The sequence below is a fragment of the Odocoileus virginianus genome, unplaced genomic scaffold (assembly GCF_023699985.2).
Source record: "Odocoileus virginianus isolate 20LAN1187 ecotype Illinois unplaced genomic scaffold, Ovbor_1.2 Unplaced_Scaffold_3, whole genome shotgun sequence".
In the NCBI taxonomy this organism is placed as follows: Eukaryota; Metazoa; Chordata; class Mammalia; order Artiodactyla; family Cervidae; genus Odocoileus; species Odocoileus virginianus.
In genome coordinates, this window is record NW_027224265.1 from 86,116 (window position 1) to 113,231 (window position 27,116).

The window sequence follows — 27,116 nt, forward strand, 5'->3', positions numbered from 1 at the left end:
CCATTCCAGTATTCTTTTTTTTTTTTTTTTCACTCCAGTATTCTTGCCTGGAGAATCCAATGGGCAGAGTTGCCTGGCAGGCTGCAGTCCATGGGGTCACAAAGAGTCGGACACAACTGAGAGACTAAGACAAGCACAATAGGGAAGCAGCACAGGCTGTCTTAGTGCCCGAGCTTTCTGTGAGCTCAGACGGGCTGCTCTGGGGCTGCAGCACAGCGGGACTCCTCCCTCTTTCTACACTGCTCCCTTCGTCTCCTGTCCACATATGTTGGGGCGCCAAGGGCTTTTCCAAGTAAGCATTCTGCACGTGGAACTCTGTCTTGGAGCCTTCTCCCCGGAAAACCAACCTGAGACAGATGGCAACAGCTCATGTTAACGTCCCATATGATTGCAAATATATGAAAAACAAATATATAAAGGTAAATTTTATCACTGTCAGTGTTACTCAAAAAGCATAGTGCCTAACACGAATTGCCCTGGCCCTGATAGTAAGGCAATGTGAAGTAAGTATGAAGAACATGAGCTTGACAGGAAGATATGAGTTCAATTCTAGCACCTTTACTTGGTCACATTACATAAACTTTTTGGCTTTAACTGCCCCCAATTACCATTCCCTTCTCCCTAAATAGGAATGAAAAATAAGTTGGCTTAAAGCTCAACATTCAGAAAACTAAGATCATGGCATCTGGTCTCATCACTTCATGGGAAATAGATGGGGAAACAGTGGAAACAGTGTCAGACTTTATTTTGGGGAGCTCCAAAATCACTGCAGATAGTGATTGCAGCCATGAAATTAAAAGACACTTACTCCTTGGAAGGAAAGTTATGACCAACCTAGACAGCATATTTAAAAGCAGAGACATTACTTTGCCAACAAAGGTCCATCTAGTCAAGGCTATGGTTTTTCCAGTGGTCATGTATGGATGTGAGAGTTGGATGGTGAAGAAAGCTGAGCGCCAAAGAATTGATGCTTTTGAACTGTGGTGTTGGAGAAGACTCTTGAGAGTCCCTTGAGACTGCAAGGAGATCCAACCAGTCCATCCTAAAGGAGATCAGTCCTGGGTGTTCATTGGAAGGACTGATGTTGAAGCTGAAACTCTGATACTTTGGCCACCTCATGCGAAGAGCTGACTCATTGGAAAAGACCCTAATGCTGGGAAAGATTGGGGGCAGGAGGAGAAGGGGATGACAGAGGATGAGATGGTTGGATGGCATCACTGACTCGATGGACATGGGTTTGGGTGGACTCTGGGAATTGCTGATGGACAGGGAGGACTGGCATGCTGCAATTCATGGGGTCACAAAGAGTCGGACACAACCGAGACTGAACTGAATTGAACTAGGTAGCATTAAGGTATTCAAATACGATTACTGATCTGTGATAAGGGCTCGATGAAAGAGAATCAAACTTCCTCAACTCTACCTCACTGTTCTAGTTGAGAAGGCGAGTCACCATTAAGCTACACAAGTCTGCTGTCAAAATGTGTGCCTCATGCTAGGAGAGCTCTGTGAGATCAGTGTGACCTGGGAGGCGATGGAAGCCTTCTTGAGGGGACATGGAACTTAGCTGGGCTCAAAAAAACATGTGAAAGAAAGGTCAGGAGAAGGTGCCATAGGGGTCCTCAATCCACCTCTAGTGTGTAGTTCTAGTTCAAGCAAACAGAATTTGGAAGAGCAAGTACTCAATAATCAAGTTTGCTCAGTGCTGCACTTTTAGTTGTTTTAACTGGCAATGTTAGACATGGAAGACAGTATATCTTATAATATAAACAGCATCTTTTGATATGTTCTACATAAATATGAAATATTATTATAACCAAAAGGGAACTGAGAAGGAAAAAAAAACTGGATAAAAACAGCAATGTTGAGCTATGCACTCATCGCAGAAAATACATAAAACCTTTGAAATTATGACATAACCAGTACTGCTAGATTTATGGTTATGGGTATTGCTCTCATTCCAAGCTCCTACTTTACATTTAATCATCTTTATATTCATACTGCATCTCCATTTTCAATGTCTTACAAATTTCTCCCTCTTCTAGTAACCTTTCCAGCTGAAATTTCATATGCTTCATATTAGCTCAGAAGCAATGTCTTTTCTGGAAAGTTGAACCTATCTGTTCAGCCACTTCTGAGTCACTCAAGCATGAAGGAAGGTTGTTTAGGAAATTTGTCAAGATCCACTTTTTAAGCATTCAGAGTTAATTCAAGATGATTTAAACCTCCCAGAGCTGTCATGCATGTGTTCTCTCAGGAGAAAAACATTCTTTGCTTTGAGATATAACTGGTTGAGGTTTAAACTCCACTTTCTGTATCAATGGGGTGTGGTTAGGAAGAGATCTGCTCAGATCCTGGAAACCTCTTTGGGTTTCCAGAACCTTCATGCATATTTATAAGAATGCTTTATCCTTTCCACCGCCCCCCCCCTCCCCCATTATCAAGTTTCTAGGAGAACTTGAAGTTAACAGCTCGTGTCTGACTGTTTCTTGTCAGGCAATAATAAAAGTTTTATTCTATGAAAAATTGGAAAAATAAGGATTTAAAATATTGATTGATTGAAACTTGGGCATTAGTCTTTGTTCAATGGTAGACAGGAATATCTGTATTGCTAACAGCATCTTTTAAGAAAACATTATTGGATATATTAACAAGACTTCTCAGATGGCATAATATTCATCATAAGATTATAAGTGCTCTGAAATACTGGGAATGTACAAAATTAAAAAGAACTAAAGTAGGAATAGGTGGTGAATGGCATAGAGGCAGGAGAGAAGAGGATAGAGACATCTTCTGACCTGGCAGACAGACTCCGGGCCAATGCATGTGTTCCAGTTATCTACTGTGGCATGGCTTCCCTGATAGCTCAGTTGGTAAAGAATCCACTTGCAATGCAGGAGACCCCAGTTCGATTCCTGGATCAGGAAGATCCCCTGGAGAAGGGATAGGCTACCCACTCCAGAATTCTTGGGCTTTCCTTGTGGCTCAGCTGGTAAAGAATCTGCCCGCAATGAGGGAGACCTGGGTTCGATCCCTGGGTTGGGAAGATCCCCTGGAGAAGGGAAAGGCTACCCACTGCTGTATTCTGGCCTGGAGAATCCATGGACCGTATAGTCCATGGGGTGTCAATGAGTTGGATACGAATGAGCGATTATCACTTTCACTACTGTGGCATAACAAACCACCTCAAAACTTGTGGTCGGCTAGGCTCAGTTAGACAGTTATCTCTCAGGGTCTCCCTTGTAGTTGCAGAGACCAGGGCTGGCTAGCACACTCCGAGGGTTCCCTCCCCCACACTCAGGTGTAGCACCTGAGCTGGGAATGAAGGGGTGCTCGGCCCTGGAAAGAGGAGATAACGGCCTCAAAGGCCCAGGCTGGACCACCTGACTTCGGGGAAAACAAAACTGTACTTAAAATCCCACCCCACTCTGGGCAGACGGCATCAGCCCAAGACTTTCAGCCCCCTGCCCGGGACCCTCCCGTCACCACCCCCAGCTCCCTAACTCCACGAGCCACCTCCCCCTCCTCCCTCTCCCCTGAGGGGCCTGCTCCGGCGACTTCAGAGCGCCCATCTTCCCAGCCGGAACAAAACCCGGAGCAGTGGAATCCCGCTCCCGGCGCGCCCCGGCGGCCACTGGGCATGCTCCGTCGTCAGTCAGGCTCTGGGCCGGGAGCGGCGAGCGCCGTGCGCGCCGGCGGGTTCCTCCCGCGCCCGCGCGTCCTCCGCCTCCCGAGCCGGCGGCGGGCGCGTGATGGCGGCGGCGGCGGCGGCCAGCGCCAGTGGCGGGAGCAGCAGCAGCGACACGTCGAGCACCGGCGAGGAGGAGAGGATGCGGCGCCTCTTCCAGACCTGCGACGGCGACGGCGACGGCTACATCAGCAGGTACTCGGGGAGGTCCGCGGGACGGGCAGGGGCGCGACCCGCGTCTCCGCGCTGCCCGAGACCCCTCCTCCGCCCCCTCGCCCCCAACTTCCGCCAAGTTGCTCCGAAGCTCACGGGAATAGTTGCCCGCGACTCTGAGAGCGCGTCGCCGGCTCGGCCACTGAGGCCGAGGAGCTGCTCAGCTCGTCTTCTGGAGGTGCCGGCTGGTGCAACTTCCCCAGCGCTGCCTTTGTCTGGGCACAAGGAGACTTCTCTTTCGCATGCGGGTCGTCCCCCGGGCCTGGCAGCGCTCCTGCCTCTGGGGAGGCCAGTGCGGGCCGCTTGCCCAGGTAGAAGAGGCTGCTTTGCAGCCTCAGGCTGTCAAGACGCTGTGGCCCCCGGGCAGCGGTCTTGTCCGTTTGCTCGGCGGACAGACCCGGGACCGCACCGGGAGAGGGATGCGCGGTCAGCGGCAGAGCTGAGCAGGAAAACAACCTGTGAAAAACTTCCGTGTGCCACAGAGACCCTGCGTTCCAAACTTCGGAGCCCCCAAAGTGGGCATATTAGTAGTTTGCCGCTCAGTACTGATCTAAACCTCTTAGCCTGAGGGGAGCGAAGCGTGCAGGCGCCAAGTGGGCGCTGAGAGGTGAGGCTGTAATATAGACCCTACTCCCTACCCCGGCTCAGGGCTCTAACCAGGTGAGCCTCCGGAGGGGCCTCGGGGCGCCTTTGCGGGATCACTTCACACCGTCGCTGTGCTGGCTTCCAGCTCCCCTGCAGGGGCGGTTTGCAACGTCAAGCGGCAAGGCTTGGCAAAATAATTACTCTGCCCAAATGTTTATCACGTATCAGACACTGATGGTGAGGAAGGCAATCGTAACGTCTTCCAGATTGCTCATATGAAAGGTCGGCACTGAGCGCTGACGCCTGTACGCGCCCAAATTTGAATTGCCTTCAAAGGGGTAGGCAGCCTAAATTGTGTGTTACATGTTTCTTTAGCCTTTGTCTTAGTGATGGTGAAGATACTCTGAAAATCCCAGGGTGCCTCCTACTGATTGTACTTACTTACACAGAGAAAAAGAGTAGGGAATCCCTCCCCACCCCCAAATTAAAAAAACACAAAAACAAAAAACTCTGAAATAGGGGATTAGACATGTGAAATTTAAAAAAAAAGACAGTTAAAAAAATTCTTTAAGACTTGACTTAATTATGATAATTCCTAGCTGAATTTTATTACTTTTTTGAAGTTTCATTGGAAAACATTAGAAAGATATCTGAACACTTTATGAAGTAATTATGTCCTGAAATGAAGAAATATGTAACTCCAGATGACCTTGTATACATTTTCATCTGGAAGTCTTTCCCTTTTTTGGTTCCAGAATAAAAAAATTTCATCATATAGTTTAGTATTTTTTTGTTGTTATTTCCCTACCTGAAAGTAGGGTAGGAAAAACTCATTTGCAATAATAAAATCTATCTGCATTCTTCATGTTAGAGTGCAAAAAGACATTAATTTCATATGGGCATGAGTGCACATAGAAAATGACCAAAATTCTCTCAATCGAGGGCTTCCCTGGTAGCTCAGAGGGTAAACTGTCTGCCTGCAATGCGGGAGACCAGGGTTCAATCCCTGGGTTTGGGAAGATCCCCTGGCAGAAGGAAATGGCAATCCACTCCAGTATTCTTGCCTGGAGAATCCCCATGGACAGAGGAGCCTGGTGGGCTACAGTTCACAGGGTCGCAAAGAGTCAGACTCAACTGAGTGACTTCACTTCTTCTTCTCTCCTTCCTTTCCTTTAATCCTATTAATATTGTTGCTTTATCTTAACTACACTTTCTATATAAATATTCATATTATTTTGAATGGGGACTGTGTGGACCCTGAAGAATAACGAATTTTGCTTGAAAACTTTGTTTTGGAAGGTGAAGCATTATAAGGGCATGATATTAAAGAAGGAATTTTAGAGGGAGATAGAAATTCACTGGAGTAAAAGTTGGAAAAAAAACTTTATCCTTTGAGCCACATCACTTTAATATATCTGCTTGAAAGTTGGAAGGTATGTTCGGTAGTAGTTCAGTTCAGTCACTCAGTTGTGTCCGACTCTGTGACCCCGTGAACCGCAGCACGCCAGGCCTCCCTGTCTATCACCAACTCCTGGAGTTTACCGAAAGTCATGTTCATTGAGTAGATGATGCCATCCAACCATCTCATCCTCTGTCGCCCCCTTCTCCTCCTGCCCCCAATCTTTCCCAGCATCAGGGTCTTTTCCAATGAGTCAGCTTTTCGCATCAGGTGGCCAAAGTATTGGAGTTTCAGCTTCAACATCAGTCCTTCCAATGAACACCCAGGACTGATCTCCTTTAGGATGGACTGGTTGGATCTCCTTGCAGTCCAAGGGACTCTCAAGAGTCTTCTCCAACACCACAGTTCAAAAGCATCAATTCTTTGGCACTCAACTTTCTTTATAGTCCAACTCTCATATCCATACACTTCTTTATAGTCCAACTCTCATATCCATACATGACTACTGGAAAAACCATAGCCTTGACTAGACAGATCTTTGTTGGCAAAGTAATGTCTCTGCTTTTTAATATGCTGTCTAGGTTGGTCATAACTTTCCTTCCAAGGAGTAAGCATCTTTTAATTTCATGGCTGCAATCACCATCTGCAGTGATTTTGGAGCCCCAAAAAATAAAGTCTGTCACTATTTCCCCATCTATTTGCCATGAAATGATGGGACCAGATGCCATGATCTTAGTTTTCTGAATGTTGAGCTTTAGCCAATTTTTTCACTCTCCTCTTTCACTTTCATCAAGAGGCTCTTTAGTTCTTCTTCAATCTCTGCCATAAGGATGGTGTCACCTGCATATCTGAGGTTATTGATATTTCTCCTGGCAATCTTGATTCCAGCTTGTGCTTCATCCAGCCCAGCATTTCTCATGATGTACTCTGCGTGTAAGTTAAATAAGCAGGGTGACAATATACAGCCTGACGTACTCCTTTTCCTTTTTGGAACCAATCTGTTGTTCCATGTCCAGTTCTAACTGTTGCTTCCTGACCTGCATACAGGTTTCTCAAAAGGCAGGTCAGGTGGTCTGGTATTCCCATCTCTTTCAGAATTTTCCAGTTTATTATGACCCACCCAGTCAAAGGCTTTGGCATAGTCATTAAAGCAGAAATAGATATTTTTCTGGAACTCTCTTACTTTCTTGATGATCCAGCAGATGTTGGCAATTTGATCTCTGGTTCCTCTGTCTTTTCTAAAAGCAGGTTGAACATCTGGAAGTTCACGGTTCACGTATTGCAGAGCCAAAGCTTTAGCTGTGGGCTGAGTTGCTGTGGAAGTTATATTTAGGCTGTGACAAAATTTCCATATAAGAGGAGTTCAAGATAGCAATTTCATTGAGAGGAGGAAGCATAGACCTTGTCCAGAAGTGTCTTTCCACAGCAAGCACAGTTTTCCTGGAGCACATGTTTATTTGGTATGCCGGAGGAGTGAGGTTAATGAAAATGACTCCATTTCCAGTGTCACTCCTTCATGCTGCCACTATTTAATGCCTTTACTGACCTCTCTACAGTGTGTGGTAAGGTGTGGAATGCTGTGAATTTTCTCTTATATTAAATTTGAGAGTTGGGTTTTCTAACATAAAACCTTGAATTCTTTAAAAGATGTCAAGTTTGTGCTAACATCAATGGCTGTATCCGTTAGGATTTCATTTTGGCTGTACATAATAGAATCCATAAGTCAAATAAGGGTTGATTGTAACACCTAGAAGTCTGGAGGTGGGCCAGCCAGGCTGAGACAGCAGCTCCATGATGGGATCAACGCACAGCTTCTTTCTTTCTGTATCACCGTTCTTCACATGGAGAATTCATCTTCATGGTTATCTCACAGTCCTAAAATGATGACTCTGTGTCCAACTTCATCTCCAAGTTCTGGGGAGGAAGATGTAAGAGGAAGCTAAAGTAGATGATGCCTGTATCATCAAAGCACAGCTTTCCCAGATCCCTTAATTGACGTAATGTTGGTCAAACTCTACATGCAGAAGAGTTTAAGGAAGCATGTCATCCATTTGGGTACATTGCCTCCTATACAGAAGCTGAGTTCCGTTATTAAGAGTGAGAAATGGTTTTTGTCATACATTGACATGAATGTATTGACAAAAACCACTACAATATTGTAAAGTACTTAGCCTCCAACTAATAAAAATAGATGAAAAAAAAAAAAGAGTGAGAAATGGATATTGGGTAGGCAAGTAGCAACCAATACATGTAATAAAACTCCCCATATTAACCCAAATTCAACTGTATTGGCTCCAGTCCTTTACCCTGGCCCTCATATCCTCAAAGAGGAGTGAACTGGAGGTGTTGTGTTCAGAGGAAGGATAAGGAGAAGAGAGCCTGAGGCCCTGGGGTCATGTCAAGGTGAACTATTTCAGGAAGAAGGGAAATAAAAAGTTAGGGCTTTGTGTCTTAAATATCCTCTAGACCCAGCCTTCCCCATCAAACTGACAAAAAAGGTATTAGCTAACTGGAGATTGCTGGAATTGTTGCTGCTGCCCAGGAACTCCCAGGCTGCCAGGGGAATCCAGACTCATTCCCATGGATACTTAACTGCCAAGAGGTGGAGCCAGGCCACAGCTTGAAGAGGGAGGAATTCGGGCTGCACACTGACTGCTGCAGACTCTTCTGGCGCCTTCATTAACCTCACGGTGACTTCATGCCACACTTTCTGGTATTGAGTTTTGCAGGCTCTAGATATCGTGTAATTAGAGATGGTGGTTTTACTCTATTGGCTGACATTAATTTCCCTTTGGAATTCTAAAGCTTTTGTCTTTATCCTTCAGCTTAAGAAACTGTTTATGTTGCACATTTTTGACAAATATCATAAACCATCACTTTCATTTAGACTTAGTCTTCAAACTTCAGCTCAGACTTTATTGCCTTCGAGAGAGCTTTCATGACCGCTATATCAAAGTGAATTAGGGATTTCCCTGGGGTCCAGTGGTTAGAACTCTGTGCTTTCACTGCTGAGGGCTTGGGTTCAATTCCGGTCAGGGAATTAAAATCCTACCAGTTGAGTGGTGTGACCAAAATATGAAAATAAGAAATGAAGTGAGTTATCTCTACCCTGGCATTATTCTCCATCATAATACCAATGGCTTTCTTCCAAAGAACCCTTTTCAACCTGTAATTGCATCTGTTTATTGCTTTGTTTGCCAATTTATTGTTATTCTCCCACTAAATATAGCCTTCATGAGGGACAGAATCATGTTTTATTAACTGTACACTCAGGATCTAGCACAGTATTTGCCATATAGCCATTTCAATCAGTAAATTCTGATGAATAAATAACCAAGAATAAACAGTGGTATGTCATGTATACTGAAAAATCTTTCAGGCATTTTCCTTGTTTATGAGATACTTTAAATGTAAGTATATTTTATTATATATTTTCCTTTAAAATAACTTCTTCCTAGTTATATAAAAGATATTTTTATTGTTGAAAATTTGGAAAATATATAAAAAATCAAATCAAAATCATCCAGTACCCCCTAACTGGGCTTCCCAGGTGGCTCAGCGGGTAAGGAATCTGCCTGCAATGCAGGAGATGTGGATTCAATCCCTGGGCCAGGAAGATACCCTGAAGAGGGGCATGGCAACTAACTCCAGTATTCTTGGCTGGAAAATCCCGTGGGCAGAGGAGCATAGCGGGCTACAGTCAGTGGGGTCACAAAGAGTCAGACATGACTGAAGTGACTGAGCACATACATCCCATAACTAAGGAGTATCACTCCTATTTTCCTGATGACATATCTACATCATAACATTCCTCTTGTAAAATTTAAAATGATTGGAGAAAAGGAAGAGCATCTTGTGTTCTTGGTTAGGAAGATTTCATCTTGTTTTGATGGCGGTACTCCCCTGTTTCACTCCCCCCAACGTCCCCAGTTCTAGGCAATCATTAGTCTACTTTGTGTCTCTATGCTCTGCCCCTGCTAAGTTACTTCTATAGATTTGCCTATTATGCATACTTCATGTAAATGGAATCATACACTATGTAACCTTTAGTTGCTTGTGTTTCAGTGTCATATCTAAGAAAGTTTTGCCTAATCCACAGTCACAAAGATATATTCCTGTTTTCTTCTAAGAGTTTTATAGGTTTCATTCTTATATTAGGTTTGTGATCCATTTTGAGTTTATTTTTGTGTATGATGTGAAGAAGGATCCAAGTTCATTTTTTTGCACGTGGCTATCAAGTTGTTCAAGCACCATTTGTTGAAAAGACTATTTTTTCCTATTTTCTTGACTGTCTTATCACCAACCAGTTGACCATAAACATAAACATTTATTTCTCGACTCTCAGTTCTTTTCTGTCTGTAGGTGTGCCTATCCATATACCAGCACCACACTATTCTGATTACTGTTGCTTTGTTTTAAGTTTCGAAATTGAGAAGTGTGAATCCTCCAGTTTTGTTCTTCTGTTTTTAAGGTTGGCTGTTCTTAGTCCTCTAAGTTCTCTTATACATTTTAGGATCAGCTTGTAAATTTCTTCAACACAGGCAGCTGAGATGTTACATTGGGATTGCATTGAATATATAGGTCAGTTTGTTCACATGCATTTTTAGTAAATATATTTTTCAGGATAGTTTTGTTTTTTTTCCACCAGCCCTTTGTTTTATAGTTTTTTAATTTGGAGTAGGCAGGTTAGTGACCATCTAAAGTAAGAATAGCAAATGTTTATGGAAGCTTTTAAAGTTTACAGTCAATTGTTCTAAACCTTATCTCATTTGATTCTTGCAACAGGAGTTTACCATCTCTATTTTAAGACAGAGAGCCAAAATAACAGAGCCTCTGAGGAAAAAGAAAGCACCTGTGGCCTTCCTTAAGGGCATCCCCCCCCATAAATGCTGCACAGCTATCAAAGAAAACCTATTAAAACCCCCAAAGCCTTACAGTTATTTCCTGTTTAATTTATCCAAGGTATGTGGTGCAGATGAATTTTCATTTTAAAACTGGCTTCTTAGCCTCAGTGGGAATGGCATTTAAATTCTTGGTACAGAAGTCGAGGTATTTGCATTCTAAATAAATTTCCATGGGGGTCTCAGCTGGGGAGACTCCCTTGTTTGGTAAATTGAAAATCTCTCTGAAGTGTCAGTCCCAGAATAGAAACCATATGGAGAGAAAGGGCATTTCCTTAGAGAACAGTTAATTGTTAGCTTCTCATTGTCATTTCAAAATGTCAGTTTAAATATGTAAATTAGTAATTACTGAAGTCATGCAATTGATTATTGATGACTGTAACTGATGGGAAAAAAAGTGTTGGTGGGCAGAAGGACTCTCTGGACCTATTCATTGTTCAAATATTTGGATCCCTGTTTTCTTAACAGAGTGAAAATGTAAATGGAACCAATTGCTAGGTTGACCAGTAAGTGTTAAATGTTTGTCTGATGTGACAGTTGTTAGCTGAGTTTAAGTGTAGCCTTCAGTTGAATATTTTTTTTTTTTAATTTTTTTTATTTTTTTTCCATTTATTTTTATTAGTTGGAGGCTAATTACTTTACAGCATTGCAGTGGTTTTTGTCATACATTGAATTAGCCATGGATTTACATGTGTTCCCCATCCCGGTCCCCCCTCCCACCTCCCTCTCCACCCGGTCCCTCTGGGTCCTCCCAGTGCACCAGGCCTGAGCACTTGGCTCATGCATCCAACCTGGGCTGGTGATCTGTTTCACCCTAGATATACATGTTTCGATGCTGTTCTCTTCAAACATCCCACCCCCGGGTTCTCCCATAGAGTCCACAAGTCTGTTCTATACATCTGAGTCTCTTTTTCTTTTTTTGCATATAGGGTTATCGTTACCATCTTTCTAAAGTCCATATATATGTGTTAGTATACTGTAATGGTCTTTATCTTTCTGGCTTACTTTGCTCTGTATAATGGGCTCCAGTTTCACCCATCTCATTAGAACTGATTCAAATGAATTCTTTTTAACGGCTGAGTAATATTCCATGGTGTATATGTACCACAGCTTCCTCATCCATTCATCTGCTGATGGGCATCTAGGTTGCTTCCATGTCCTGGCAATTATAAACAGTGCTGCGATGAACATTGGGGTGCACGTGTCTCTTTCAGATCTGGTTTCCTTGGTGTAATATGCCTAGAAGTGGTATTGCTGGGTCATATGGCAGTTCTATTTCCAGTTTTTTAAGAAATCTCCACACTGTTTTCCATAGCGGCTGAACTAGTTTGCATTCCCACCAACAGTGTAAGAGGGTTCCCTTTTCTCCACACCCCCTCCAGCATTTATTGCTTGTAGACTTTTGGATAGCAGCCATCCTGACTGGCGTGTAATGGTACCTCATTGTGGTTTTGATTTGCATTTCTCTGATAATGAGTGATGTTGAGCATCTTTTCATGTGTTTTTTAGCCATCCGTATGTCTTCCTTGGAGAAATGTCTGTTTAGTTCTTTGGCCCATTTTTTGATTGGGTCATTTATTTTTCTGGAGTTGAGCTGGAGGAGTTGCTTGTATATTTTTGAGATTAATCCTTTGTCTGTTGCTTCATTTGCTATTATTTTCTCCCAATCTGAGGGCTGTCTTTTCACCTTGCTTATAGTTTCCTTTGTTGTACAAAAGCTTTTAAGTTTCATTAGGTCCCATTTGTTTAATTTTGCTTTTGTTTCTAAAATTCTGGGATGTGGGTCATAGAGGATCCTGCTGTGATTTATGTCGGAGAGTGATTTGCCTATGTTCTCCTCTAGGAGTTTTATAGTTTCTGGTCTTACATTTAGATCTTTAATCCATTTTGAGTTTATTTTTGTGTATGGTGTTAGAAAGTGTTCTAGTTTCATTCTTTTACAAGTGGTTGACCAGTTTTCCCAGCACCACTTGTTAAAGAGGTTGTCTTTTTTCCATTGTATATCCTTGCCTCCTTTGTCGAAGATAAGGTGACCATAGGTTTGTGGATTTATCTCTGGGCTTTCTATTCTGTTCCATTGATCTATAGTTCTGTCTTTGTGCCAGTACCATACTGTCTTGATGACTGTGGCTTTGTAGTATAGTCTGAAGTCAGGCAGATTGATTCCTCCAGTTCCATTCTTCTTTCTCAAGGTTACTTTGGCTATTCGAGGTTTCTTGTATTTCCATACAAATTGTGAGATTATTTGTTCTAGTTCTGTGAAAAATACCGTTGGTAGCTTGATAGGGATTGCATTGAATCTATAGATTGCTTTGGGTAGTATAGCCATTTTGACAATATTGATTCTTCCAATCCATGAACACGGTATATTTCTCCATCTGTTTGTGTCCTCTTTGATTTCTTTCATCAGTGTTTTATAGTTTTCGATGTATAGGTCTTTTGTTTCTTTAGGTAGATATACTCCTAAGTATTTTATTCTTTTTGTTGCAATGGTGAATGGTATCGTTTCCTTAATTTCTCTTTCTGTTTTCTCATTGTTAGTGTATAGGAATGCAAGAGATTTCTGTGTGTTAATTTTATATCCTGCAACTTTACTGTATTCATTGATTAGCTCTAGTAATTTTCTGGTAGAGTCTTTAGGGTTTTCTATGTAGAAGATCATGTCATCTGCAAACAGAGAGAGTTTCACTTCTTCTTTTCCTATCTGGATTCCTTTTACTTCTTTTTCTGCCCTGATTGCTGTGGCCAACACTTCCAAAACTATGTTGAATAGTAGTGGTGAGAGTGGGCACCCTTGTCTTGTTCCTGATTTCAGGGGAAATGCTTTCAATTTTTCACCATTGAGGGTGATGCTTGCTGTGGGTTTGTCATATATAGCTTTTATTATGTTGAGGTATGTTCCTTCTATTCCTGCTTTCTGGAGAGTTTTAATCATAAATGGATGTTGAATTTTGTCAAAGGCTTTTTCTGCATCTATTGAGATAATCATATGGTTTTTATCTTTCAATTTGTTAATGTGGTGTATTACATTGATTGATTTGCGGATATTAAAGAATCCTTGCATTCCTGGGATAAAGCCCACTTGGTCATGGTGTATGATTTTTTTAATATGTTGTTGGATTCTGTTTGCTAGAATTTTGTTAAGGATTTTTGCGTCTATGTTCATCAGTGATATTGGCCTGTAGTTCTCTTTTTTTGTGGCATCTTTGTCTGGTTTTGGAATTAGGGTGATGGATGGCCTCATAGAATGAGTTTGGGAGTTTACCTTCTTCTGCAATTTTCTGGAAGAGTTTGAGTAAGATAGGTGTTAGCTCTTCTCTAAATTTTTGGTAGAATTCAACTGTGAAGCCATCTGGTCCTGGGCTTTTGTTTGCTGGAAGATTTCTGATTACAATTTCAATTTCCTTGCTTGTGATGGGTTTGTTAAGATCTTCTATTTCTTCCTGGTTCAGTTTTGGAAAGTTATACTTCTCTAAGAACTTGTCCATTTTTTCCAAGTTGTCCATTTTATTGGCATAGAGCTGCTGGTAGTAGTCTCTTATGATCCTTTGTATTTCAGTGTTGTCTGTTGTGATCTCTCCATTTTCGTTTCTAATTTTGTTAATTTGGTTCTTCTCCCTTTGTTTCTTAATGAGTCTTGCTAATGGTTTGTCAATTTTGTTTATTTTTTCAAAAAACCAGCTTTTAGCTTTGTTGATTTTTGCTATGGTCTCTTTAGTTTCTTTTGCATTTATTTTCTGCCCTAATTTTTAAGATTTCTTTCCTTCTACTTACCCTGGGGTTCTTCATTTCTTCCTTCTCTAGTTGCTTTAGGTGTAGAGTTAGGTTATTTATTTGACTTTTTTCTTGTTTCTTGAGGTAGGCCTGTAATGCTATGAATCTTCCCCTTAGCACTGCTTTTACAGTGTCCCATAGGTTTTGGGTTGTTGTGTTTTCATTTTCATTCATTTCTATGCATGTTTTGATTTCTTTTTTGATTTCTTCTATGATTTGTTGGTTATTCAGAAGCGTGTTGTTTAGCCTCCATATGTTTGAATTTTTAATAATTTTTTTCCTGTAATTGAGATCCAGTCTTACTGCACTGTGGTCAGAAAAGATGACGAATGATTTCAATTTTTTTGAATTTACCAAGACTAGATTTATGGCCCAGGATGTGATCTATTCTGGAGAAGGTTCCGTGTGCACTTGAGAAAAAGGTGAAGTTGATTGTTTTGGGGTGAAACGTCCTATAGATGTCAATAAGGTCTAGCTGGTCCATTGTGTCCTTTAAAGTTTGTGTTTCCTTGTTTATTTTCTGTTTAGTTGATCTATCCATAGTTGTGAGTGGGGTATTAAAGTCTCCTACTATTAATGTGTTACTATTAATTTCCTCTTTCATACTCGTTAGTGTTTGCCTTACATATTGCGGTGCTCCTATGTTGGGTGCATATATATTTATAATTGTTATATCTTCTTCTTGGATGGATCCTTTGATCATTATGTAGTGTCCATCTTTGTCTCTTTTCACAGACTTAATTTGAAAGTCTATTTTATCTGATATGAGTATTGCGACTCCTGCTTTCTTTTGGTCTCCGTTTGCGTGGAATATTTTTTTCCAGCCCTTCACTTTTAATCTGTATGTGTCCCTTGCTTTGAGGTGGGTCTCTTGTAGACAGCATATATAGGGGTCTTGCTTTTGTATCCATTCAGCCAGCCTTTGTCTTTTGGTTGGGGCATTCAACCCATTTACATTTAAGGTAATTATTGATAGGTATGGTCCCGTTGCCATTTATTTTGTTGTTTGGGGTTCACGTTTACACCACCTTTCTGTGTTTCCTGTCTAGAGAAGATCCTTTAGTATTTGTTGAAGAGCTGGTTTGGTGGTGCTGAATTCTCTCAGCTTTTGCTTGTCTGTAAAGCTTTTGAGTTCTCCTTCATATCTGAATGAGATCCTTGCTGGGTAGAGTAATCTAGGTTGTAGGTTATTCTCTTTCATTACTTTAAGTATGTCCTGCCATTCCCTTCTGGCCTGAAGGGTTTCTATTGATAGATCAGCTGTTATCCTTATGAGAATCCCTTTGTGTGTTAGTTGTTGTTTCTCCCTTGCTGCTTTTAATATTTGTTCTTTGTGGTTGATCTTTGTTAATTTGATTAATATGTGTCTTGGGGTGTTTCGCCTTGGGTTTATCCTGTTTGGGACTCTCTGGGTTTCTTGGACTTGGTTGGCTATTTCCTTCCCCATTTTAGGGAAGTTTTCAGCTATTATCTCCTCGAGTATCTTCTCATGGCCTTTCTTTTTGTCTTCTTCTTCTGGGACTCCTATGATTCGAATGTTGGGGCGTTTCACATTGTCCCAGAGGTCCCTGAGGTTGTCCTCATTTCTTTTTATTCTTTTTTCTTTTTTCCTCTCTGCTTCATTTATTTCCACCATTTTATCTTCTAACTCACTTATCCTATCTTCTGTCTCTGTTATTCTACTCATGGTTCCCTCCAGAGTGTTTTTGATCTCATTTATTTCATTGTTAATTTTTAATTGACTTTTTTTTATTTCTTCTAGGTCCTTGTTAAACCTTTCTTGCATCTTCTCAATCTTTGTCTCCAGGCTATTTATTTGTAACTCCATTTTGTTTTCAAGATTTTGGATCATTTTTATTATCATTATTCTAAATTCTTTTTCAGGTAGATTCCCTATTTCTTCCTCTTTTGTTTGACTTGGTGGGCTTTTTCCATGTTCCTTTACCTGTTGGGTATTTCTCTGCCTTTTCATCTTGTTTAGATTGCTGTGTCTGGAGTGGGCTTTCTATATTCTTGTGGTCTGTTGTTCCTTTTTATTGTGGAGGTTTCACCCAGTGGGTGGGGTTGGATGATTGGTTTGTCAGGGTTTCCTGGTTAGGGAAGCTTGTGTCAGCGTTCTGGTGTGTGGAATTGGATTTCTTCTCTCTGGAGTGCAGTGGATTGTCCAGTAATGAGTTTTGCGATGGGTCTTTGTGTTAGGTGTGACTTTGGACAGCCTGTGTGTTGACACTCAGGTCTATGTTCCTGCGTTACTAAAGAATTTGCGTGGTATGTCTTGTACTAGAGCTTATTGGCTCTTGGGTTGTGGTTGGTTGTAGGTATGGAGGCTTTTGGATGGTTTCTTATCCCTTAATGTTCCATGTAGTCAGGAGTTATCTGGTTTTCTCAGGTTTTGGGCTTAAGTCTCCTGCCTCTGGGTTTCAGTTTTATTCTTCCAATAGTCTCAGGACTTCTCCAACTATACAGCACTGATAATAAATAACTTCTAAGTTAATGGTGAAAAGATTCTCCACTGTGAGAGACAACCAGAGAGATTCACAGAGTTACATGAAGAATAGGAGAGGGAGGAAGGAGATAGAGGTGAGCAGGAGGAGAAAAAGGGGACTCAAGAGGAGAGAGACAGATCTACGTAGTTATCTGTTCCCAAAGTGTTCTCTGTTGCCCAGACACCCACAAAGATCACAGAATTGGATTGGGAAGAGAAGGGGAAAGGAGGAAATAGAGGTGTTCTGAGGTAGAAAACAGAGAGTTAAAAGTGGGAGAGTAATCACCACACTCCTGAATAGAAATGGGAACTGAATATTGGATTCTTAAATGTCCAAAATTTATATCACATTCAGTTGAATATTTAGTTGTGAAACGTTTGCTTGGAAAATTCTAGGCAGATGAGCTCTTTGTTTAATTTTTTAAATATTCACATCCCAACGTAGAAGATACTTGAAAATGCATCTCAGATTTGATGTTGGTGTTAATTGGGCATTTATGAAGCAGTATGGCAAGTGTCACAGATTAAGACACCTGTTGTCTATCATTTAAAAGTTCATCATACACATATTTGTGATACAGATGAAGGAGGTAAAAATGTAGATAGCCTATGGAGGGCATTTTTATAAAAGTGTGACTACATTTCCTTTAAATGTCAGAAGTTTTCACTTATTTACAAAAAATCAGAACTTTTTTCTGAAACTAATAAGCTTAACAGAATATTTTACATTAGAGGTTAATGCTTTAAGGCAAGATTTTTACTTAGACTGTTTTATATACTGTAGAGTCTTAACTTGAGTGTGTGTGCATGCCCACTTGCTTCAGTCATGTCCAACTCTTTATGACCATATGGACTGCATCCCTCCAGGCTCCTCTGTTCATGGGATTCTCTAGGCAAGAATACTGGATGGGTTGCCATGCCCACCTCCAGGGGATCTTCCAACCCGGAGATCGAACCCATGTCTCCTGCATCTCCCGCATTGCTTGTGGATTCTTTACTGCTGAGCCACAGGGGACGCCCTAACCTGGGTGTACTTCATGTTAAAATGAGTGGAAATCACTCTTTTTAATGATAATATTGTTGGGGAAGTATTTATTCCTCTGAAAACATGTAAGCAGTTTTTATATTTATCATAAGCAAAGGGAGAAATCAGTGCTGCTCATCTCCCTCCCCCTTCTTGGTTTCCGAAGTTCCTTCATCTCTCACCAGAATTATTCTCCTAGTGTCCTAACCTGCAGGTTTGGCTCCTCCAGGCCACTTTACATGGACATTAAAGTCATCTATCAATATAACATAAAACCAAGCAGGCAGCTCTTCATAAAGCCCTTCAATGGTTGCCTGTTCCGTGCAGATAAGTAGAGACTCTTCCTTGGGCCATTTGAGGTGAAGCCCCTGGGCCTTCTGGCGTCGTCACTGTACCGCCTTTGGCATTACTGTTCACACTGCCTTCTCCAGCACACCCAGCTGTCCCAACGTCAGAGCTTTGCATTTGCAGCTCCTTCGGTAAGTGCTCTTCTCCCCGTCCTTGTCTGTGTGATGAGCACCTTCTCACTTTTTCTAGACTTAGTTTTCATGCAGCTCTTGCTCTCTGGAGACTTTCTCTCATGTCTCAGGGCCTTACACACACTCCTAGGCCAGCACTGCTCACATTTGGTATTCTCACTGTTTCCGATTCTTTCCTCCCCACACTCAAAGCAGAGCCTATATATGTTTCTTGTCTTTTTTCTTTATAGACTCAGTGCCTAGCATGTAATAGAAATTTATTAAATATTGATCAAATAAAATTGTACATGTGTAATGGTAATTTCAAACACTTTAGAATATGTAGAAAAATATTATTAGGTTTTGTCCAACTTAGAAGAAGCTGAGAACCTAAGTTTCCTTTACCAGATGTCTGGATAAAGCAGATGTGGTATATGTATACAGTGGAATATTATTTAGCCATAAAAAAGAAGGAAATAATGCCATTTGCAGCAAGCATGGATAAACCTAGAGATTATCATACTAAGTGAAGTAAGTCAGAAAGAAAGACAAATACCATATGATATCATTTATATGTGGAATCTAAAATATGATACAAATGAACTTATTTATAAAACAGAAACAGACTCATGAAGAAAACAGATATATGATTACCAAGGGGAAAGGGGGTCATGGAGGAATAAATTAGGAGTTTGGGATTTTGCAGATACAAACTATTAATACTGTATTTGTTGTTATTATTGAGTTGCTAAATTGTGTCTGATTCTTTGCAACCCCATGGACTGCAGCACGCCAGGCTTCCTTGTCCACTGTCTCCCAAAGTTTGCTCAGGTTCATGTCCATTGAGTCAATGATGCTACCTAACCATCGCATCCACTGATGCCCTCTTCTCCTTTTGTCTTCTATCTTTCCCAACATCAAGGTCTTTTCCAATGAGTTGGCTAAAGTATTGGAGCTTCAACTTCAGCATCAGTCCTTCCAATGAATATTCAAGACTGATTTCCTTTAGAATTGACTGGCTGGATCTCCTTGCAGTCCAAGGGACTCTCAAGAGTCTTCTCCAGCACCACAATTCAAAGGCATCAATTCTTCAGTTCTCAGCCTTCTTTATGGTCCAACTCTCACATTCATACATGACTTCTGGAAAAACCATGTCTTTGAATATACGGACCTTTGTTGGCCAAGAAATGTCTCTGCTTTTTAATACACTGTTTAGATTTGCCACAACTTTTCTTCCAAGGAGCAAGTGTCTTCTAATTTTATGGCTGCAATCACCATCTGCAGTGATTTTGGAGCCTAAGAAAATAAAATCTGTCATCGCTTCTACTTTCCCCCATCTATTTGCCATGAAGTGATGGGAAAGGGTAACATAATCTTAGTTTTTGAATGTTGAGTTTTAAGTCAATTTTTTCACTCTTCTCTTTCACCCTCATCAAGAGGCTCTTTAGTCCCTCTTTACTTTCTGTCTTCTGCCATTAGAGTGATATCATTTGCATATATCTGAGGTTGTTGATACTTCTGGCAATCTTGATTCCAGCTTGTAAGTCATCCAGCCCAGCATGTCAGATGATGTACACTACATGTAAGTTAAATAGCAAGGTCCTACTTTATAGCACAGGGAACTATATTCAATATCCTATAATAAACCATAATGGAAAAAATATGAAAAAGAATATATATATAGCTGAATAACTGTTATATACCATTTTAACACAACATTGTAAATCGTGTAAAGCAACCTTAGGAATTTATATTTGAACATACATATTGTGTGCATTTTACACAATCTAGAATACTAGTTTGATGGGGGTTGTGTGCCCCTTTAACTAACTAGTCATATGACTTTAGGCAAGTCACACAAACCTCTTCAAGCAGTCTTCTTTTGTAAAGTGATTTTAACAAATCTCTCTTTTTTTGGTAATGACTGAAATATTTTTATTTTATGGACTATTGGTACTAGTTTAGGATTTTGTTGGTAGCATGTTCTTTTGGAAAAGCATCCATTTAAATTCGTCCCATTGGGCAACTGTTGGTGTTTGCTTGTGAACTGACCCTGATAAATCCATTCTGCTGCTGCTGCTGCTAAGTCATATCCATCTGTGTCAGTCGTGTCCGACTCTGTGAGACCCCACAGATGGCAGCCCACCAGGCTCCACCGTCCCTGGGATTCTCCAGGCACGAACACTGGAGTGGGTTGCCATTGCCTTCTCCGTAATGATAAATCCATAGTTTCCCTATATTGGGAGTTGTTATCATCCAGTCGGCTTCAATACCATCTAGTTAATAGTATTTTCAAAAGCATTGAACCATCGGTTAGGTTTTCTGTTGGTTCCTGAGTAAAGGTTATGAGATGAAGTAAATTGAAAAAAAAAAACAAAAAAACTACTTGTAATTGTGTATTCTGATTGTTATATAAAAAAAAAAAACCCAACTGTTTGGCAGTTGCCCATATGGTTCTATCCTGACCCTTTCAAGCTATATAAATGTTATAAAAATGTTTTCAAGTTAATATTTATAGTCCACTTTTCTTAGGCGCTTCCTCTATGGTTACTAGGTTTCACAGTGAACAAACATTTTCACCTAATAGTAGAATAAAAATAAGAAAATTTATTTGTGTTATGGTAACTTCTCTTCAACTTGTTTCACCTACCAGATTGTAAACTTTATAACAACCATGCCTTTGTAGTTCTCACACCACGAGATACTATTCCTTGTACATAAATGCTGTGTACGTAGATGTTAAATCAGTGTTGAATGAATGAAGTGATGTATTAATACTACCTTAAGATAAAATTATGTTGCTGATTCTACACTTGCAAGATAGGATTTTTATTTTTATCATTCCTAAAATAGAGAAAAATTTCTGTGCCAATGTTAACTTGCCTCTAACTTCATACTTACATGCTTCCAGAATTACTATCAGTAAAATAACATGAAATGAGGAAAATATAAAGACTATTGCCATGTAAGTTAGTTTATTGAAGTCCCAATTTTGGTAATATAAAATACACATTCCCTTAAAGGAATAATTTGCTATCCATAGTGGTTTTTTACTTTCTGTATTCCTTCTCAGTTCCCAGTACCTATAGCATCTGATGATTGTCATACCAGAGCAAATTTAAGAATATCAATTTTTATTTTAAAATGTTTATTGAATGCCCACAGTGTGCACAGAAGAATTCAAAGATGGATGTGTTAGAACCTCTTCTCTTAAGGAGTGTTTGGTCTTATGCAGTAAGTGCACACATGGCAAGGAAAAGTGCGAAGCACCTGAGAAGGTTCAGTGACGGGAAGAAAACAGCTGGCTTTATAGAAGCGTATTTTTCTACTAAGTGTATTGCAAGGAATATGTTGCTGGCCCAGAATTGTCACTTAGCTTCACCTGCCCTCCTCGATTGTGGCTCTGTCTTCAGCCAGAGTAGCTCTGTCAGTGGCTTCCGTGCTGCCCTGCCCTTTCCCACAGACAGAGGGGCCAAGGGCGGCCCTGATGACAGAGAGAGACCGCCCGGCCCTCCGGAGACTCTTGCCTCCTCAGTGACTGCCTGGCATTGCGGATGCCTCACCCTGATAGCTGACGGTGAACGACCGTCATCTCCAAAGAAGAAGATTTAGCTTCGGGACCAGGGACCAGGCTTGATCACTCAAGAGCTTTTGTGTAGCAGAGTTTTATTAAAGTAAAAAAAGGACAGAGAAAGCTTCTGACATGGACATCAGAAGGGGGCGGAGAGTGCCCCCCTTGCTAGTGTTAGCAAGGGAGTTAGATACTTTTTTAATTGGTTATTATCAAAAGAATGTCTCAAGGTTGTAAAGATCTTACTAGACCCTCTCCCATAATTTACATTTTAAGATAACAGGATTAGCCAGAAGGTTTTTCAGGAAGGAGAAACTGTCCTCAAACAGGATACATTGTCATATAATCCTTAGTACAGAGTTTAAACTGAGTTGTTTGTTGTGTAATCATCAGTTCCAGGCTTAAAGAAAAAAAACATTTTATGTGACTAAGGAATGTAGAGAAAAAAAAAGTTTGTCCTTTCCTCCTCCTTGAGAATTCCAGACCCCTGTCTCCACTTCGAGAGCCCCAGACCCCTTCTCCTCCCCCTCCTCCTCCTCCTCTCCCCCCTCCCCTTCTTCCTCCTCCTGCTTCTCCTCTTCCTCAGACCAGGACTTCTTATCAACCTGGCTAGGAACTGACTCTCAACCCCGAGGTGCTGTGGCGGCCACACCCCGTGGGACAGCAGCTGTGAGCAGCCAGCTGCCAGTGGCTCCTCCTCCCTCCGCCAGGAGCGGCTGTGGAGCAGGAGCTCCCCCTGGCCTCTGCGTGCTGCAGATCTGTGGGCGTCACACCCCGTGGGGCAGCAGCTGTGAGAGACGGGAAACTGGAGGAGCCAGCTGCCAGTGGCTCCTCCTCCCTCCCCCAGGAGCGGCTGTGGAGCAGGAGCTCCCTCTGGCCTCTGCATGCTGCAGATCTGGGGGCAGCTTGGGTACACACTCCTCACCTTACTGTACCCGCTTTGTTTCCTCATTCATCTTTTCCCTGCACTCTCTTCCCTGAGGTTGCAGCCCCAATAAAGTATAGGCATGTAAGCTCAAAACAGAACCCATATAAGCAGCTCACAAAAAGGATATCAGTGTTTAAATAGATTAGACTTCGTAGGCCCTGAACATCATTGCCAAAAAAAAGCATATGGAAAAATGCAGAGAAAAAGAGATCACTCTTAATGTCATCTACTCAGAGATAGTAACAGACACACGAGCACAAATATGATGTAGTGCTCATTATTTGTTGCCCACCTCTATCCTTACTTCCCTTCCTCCCCAAAGATCCTTAACAAAAGCGCAAGCAGCCACTCTTCCTACAAGAAACCTGCAAGAATGTGTGGCAGAGTCCCACCTCCAAGTGTAAGGGGAAGCCTGGCAGATCCAATGGTAAACCCAGCCTCTCGGAAGCATTTGAGTTAGGAAAGGCCATGAGATGAGATTTGCACTAATGAGTATCTAGAAGAAGTACGCTGGAGATTGCTAGAAAAGGTTTCCACATTCTTCTGGTAGAGTTTCTGAAAGCAGCTCCTTCTCCCTTTCCCTCCCAAATGGGAGATGACAGGAAGAGGATGCACAGACTGTTGATTTTGGATCCTAAGGGGGATTAATGTTAGAAAGACTACCCTTATAAGGGAAAGGAGCATCATGGAAAAAGCTAGAGCCTTGATGATATTGATTGAACCACCCTGCCTCTAGCCTTCGTGCTATATAATACATTTCTTTATTATTTAAGACCTCTTGAGTTTTATCTTCTTTACTTATGCCCTAAAGCATACTATTGTATTTATATAAATGGGATTTTACTAGGCAGGCTATTTTGTAATCTTTTTTTTTTTTTTTTTTTGCGTACGATGTCGTATAAATTTACCATATAAATATGGATCTCATATAACCATTTAAAATTAAGTAGTCCATGGTGTGTGTGTGTGTGTGTGTGTGTGTAACTTAATTTTGTTGTTGTTGTTTAGTCATTCAGTCATGCCCAACTCTTTGTGACTGAATGGACTATAGCCCGCCAGGTTCCTCTGTCCATGTGATTTCCCAGGCAAGAATACTGGAGTGGGTTTCCTTCTCCAAGGGATTACTTGATAAATTGTACTACTTAACTCTCTACAGAAATTTTATTTTACTTTGTACTTTTATTTGTTGATTAGCCCAAAACTCTGTGGCTAAAACAACACATATTTATCATCTCACTGTTTCATAGGTCTTGAATCCAAGCATGGCTTAGCTGGATCCTCTATTTGAAGTCTCTTAAGAGGCTGCAGTCACAGTATTGACTGGAGAAAGAAGCATCTCAAGGTTCAGCTGGGCAGATCCCAGCTTCCTCAGTGATAGTTGACAGGTCCAGCTCCTGGAGAGCCTGTGGATAGAAGGCTTCAGTTCCTTCCTCACTTTTGATGTGAAGTCACCTCTGCTCCTTCCTTGATGCTCCTCTCCCCCAGAGCAATCAGACAAGAAGAGCCAGCAAGACAGAAGCCACGGTCTTTTGTACCATGATCTCATTAGTGACATCCATCATGTTAGCTGTCTCCTGTCCTTGAGAAGCAAGTCCCAAGGTCCAGCTGGCACTCCAGGGGAGGGGATTACACAAGGGTGCCACTGCTGGGAGTCTGGAATCAGTTTTAAAAGGCGATCTACCTCACTTTCTGACTTTTACAAGCAGTGCTGTGGTGAATATTCTTATATACGCATCTTTCAAAATCACTTCTGATGTGGGCTCAGTTGTGTACCCCAAATTCATATGTTGTAGTTCTAATCCCCAATACCTCAGAATGTAACTAAAGAGATAATTAGGGTTAAATGAGCCTTGTGGAGGTGGGCCCTAAACCAACATGCAGTAATGTCCTCTTATAAGAGGAGATTAGGACACAGACATGCAGAGTGAAGACCATGTGAAGACAAAGGGAGAAGACAGTTATCTGTAAGCCAAGGAGAGAGAGGCTTCAGAATGAAATCAGTGCGTCCAAAACCTTGATCTGGACCTCTAACCTGCAGAATAGAGAGAAAGTAAATTTCTGTTGTTTAAGCCACCTAGTCTGTGGTACTTTGTTATGGCAACACTAGAAAACTAACAAACTCCTCTATGAATATCTGGGTTAATATATTACTAATTGCCTTCCAGAATGTACATTGCTATCAGCAATCTATACAAGTGCCCACTTCCTCATGTATTCAGTAACATTACACATTATTACCTTTTTCAGCCTTCGTCAATCTGACATCTGGTATCGTATTATTTGATTTTACACTTATTTGAATTCTAATAAATTTGGACATCTTTTTCCATTTATTTATTGACTACCTGTTTCTAAATTGTGTATTTTTTTCTCAATGCTCATTTTTATGTTAGAGAATTTGTATTTTTCTTTATGGTTTATAAGGAGTCCTTGTATATTAGGGATATTAATTTTTCATCAGGTTGCAAATGTTTTCCCTGAATTTTTGCTTTAAAATTTGTGATATATTTTGCAGAACATAAGTTTTAAATTTTTATGTAGCCAAATCTATCACTTTCTTCTTTTACTTCTGCACATATGAATTCTCTAACTATTGAGCTCAGTAGATAAATATTGACATTATTTCCTTATAGCTATCTTATGAGTTCATCTTATAAATATCTAATTCTTCTTGAATTTATGTGTATATGATTTACAAGACAGGAAACATCATTTTCCCCAATGATTAGTCACTTGTTCTAATTCCATTTAATAAATCCATTCTTTCCCTAATGATCTGAAAGTATACTTATGTACTTGATATAACTTTACAAGTATATATATTTGCACCTGAATATAGATCCTGCATTTTCTTTTATTGATCTATCTGTTCTTATATTCATACTGTTACTTCATGATATGGTTAAATATTCCATATGGATTGGCTTCCCTCATCTCTCCTCACACCCTAAAAATATCTTGACTATTTCTAGGCATTTTTCTCTTCTGAAGAACTTTAGAAATTCCACTGAATTTTTTTCTAGTTTTATTGAGATATAATTAACATACAGCACTGTATATGTTTAAGGTATAGATCATAAAGATTTGAATTGCATACATCATGAAATAATTACCACATGTGTACGTCTATCATCTCATATAGATAGAAAATAAAAGAAAAAGGAAAAAAGCATTTTTCCTTGTGATGAGAACTCTAAGGATTTACTCTTAACTACTTTTATGTATAACATATAGCAGTGTCAGTTATACTTATCATGTTGTACATTACATTCCTAATATTTATTTTATAACTATTAATAGAATTTTGTATCTTTTGTTCACCTTCACCCAATTTCCCTTTCCTCTACCCCCCACCTCCAGTAACCACAAATCTGATCTCTTTTTCTATGAGTTTGTTTGCTTTTGAAGTATAATTGACCTATAAAATTATATTAGTTCCTGGTGTACAACATCATGATTCGATATTTCTATACAATACAACATGATGACCGTGACAAGTCTGGTTACCATTGGTCCCCATACAAAGGTGTTACATTATTTTCGACTGTTTTCCGCATGCCGTTTCTTTCATCTAGTGACTCCTTTGTTTTGTAACTGAAGGCTTGTACCTCTTAATCTCCCTCACTGATTTTCCTCCTCTCCCAACCCCCTCCCCTCTGGCAACCATCTGTTTATTCTCTGTATCTGTGACTCTGTTTCTGTCTCATTATGTTTGTTCATTTGTTTTGTTTTTATCTTCCACATGTGAGTGAAATCCTATGGTGTTTGTCTTTCTCTGTCTGACGTTTTTCACTTGACATAATGCTTTATGGGTTCATCCATGTTGTCAAATGACAATATTTCACTTTTATGGCTGAGTAATATTCCTTTACATAGATGTGTGTGTGTGTGTTTTAGCCACTTATTTATCGATGGGCACCTAGGTTGCTTTCATATCTTGACTATTGTAAATGCTATGATGAACATATGGGTGCAGATACCTTTTTAAATCAGTGTTTTCCTTTTCTTCAGATAAATGCCCAGGCATGGAATTGCTGGATCATTCTGACTTTCTAAGGGACCTTCATACTGTTGTCTGCAGTGACTGTAC

At 40.7% G+C, this 27,116-nt stretch overlaps 1 protein-coding gene across 1 annotated transcript in view; it reads left to right on the forward strand.

The window, feature by feature from the left end:
• The first annotated feature begins 3,677 nt into the window (after window positions 1-3,677).
• Window positions 3,678-27,116, forward strand: part of MCC (MCC regulator of WNT signaling pathway) — a 494,030-nt gene continuing 470,591 nt past the window's right edge. The window contains exon 1 of the mRNA XM_070462369.1: window positions 3,678-3,883. Within this exon, the coding sequence (XP_070318470.1) occupies window positions 3,753-3,883 (131 nt within the window). The 5' untranslated portion in view covers window positions 3,678-3,752. The remainder of the gene's footprint in view (window positions 3,884-27,116) is intronic.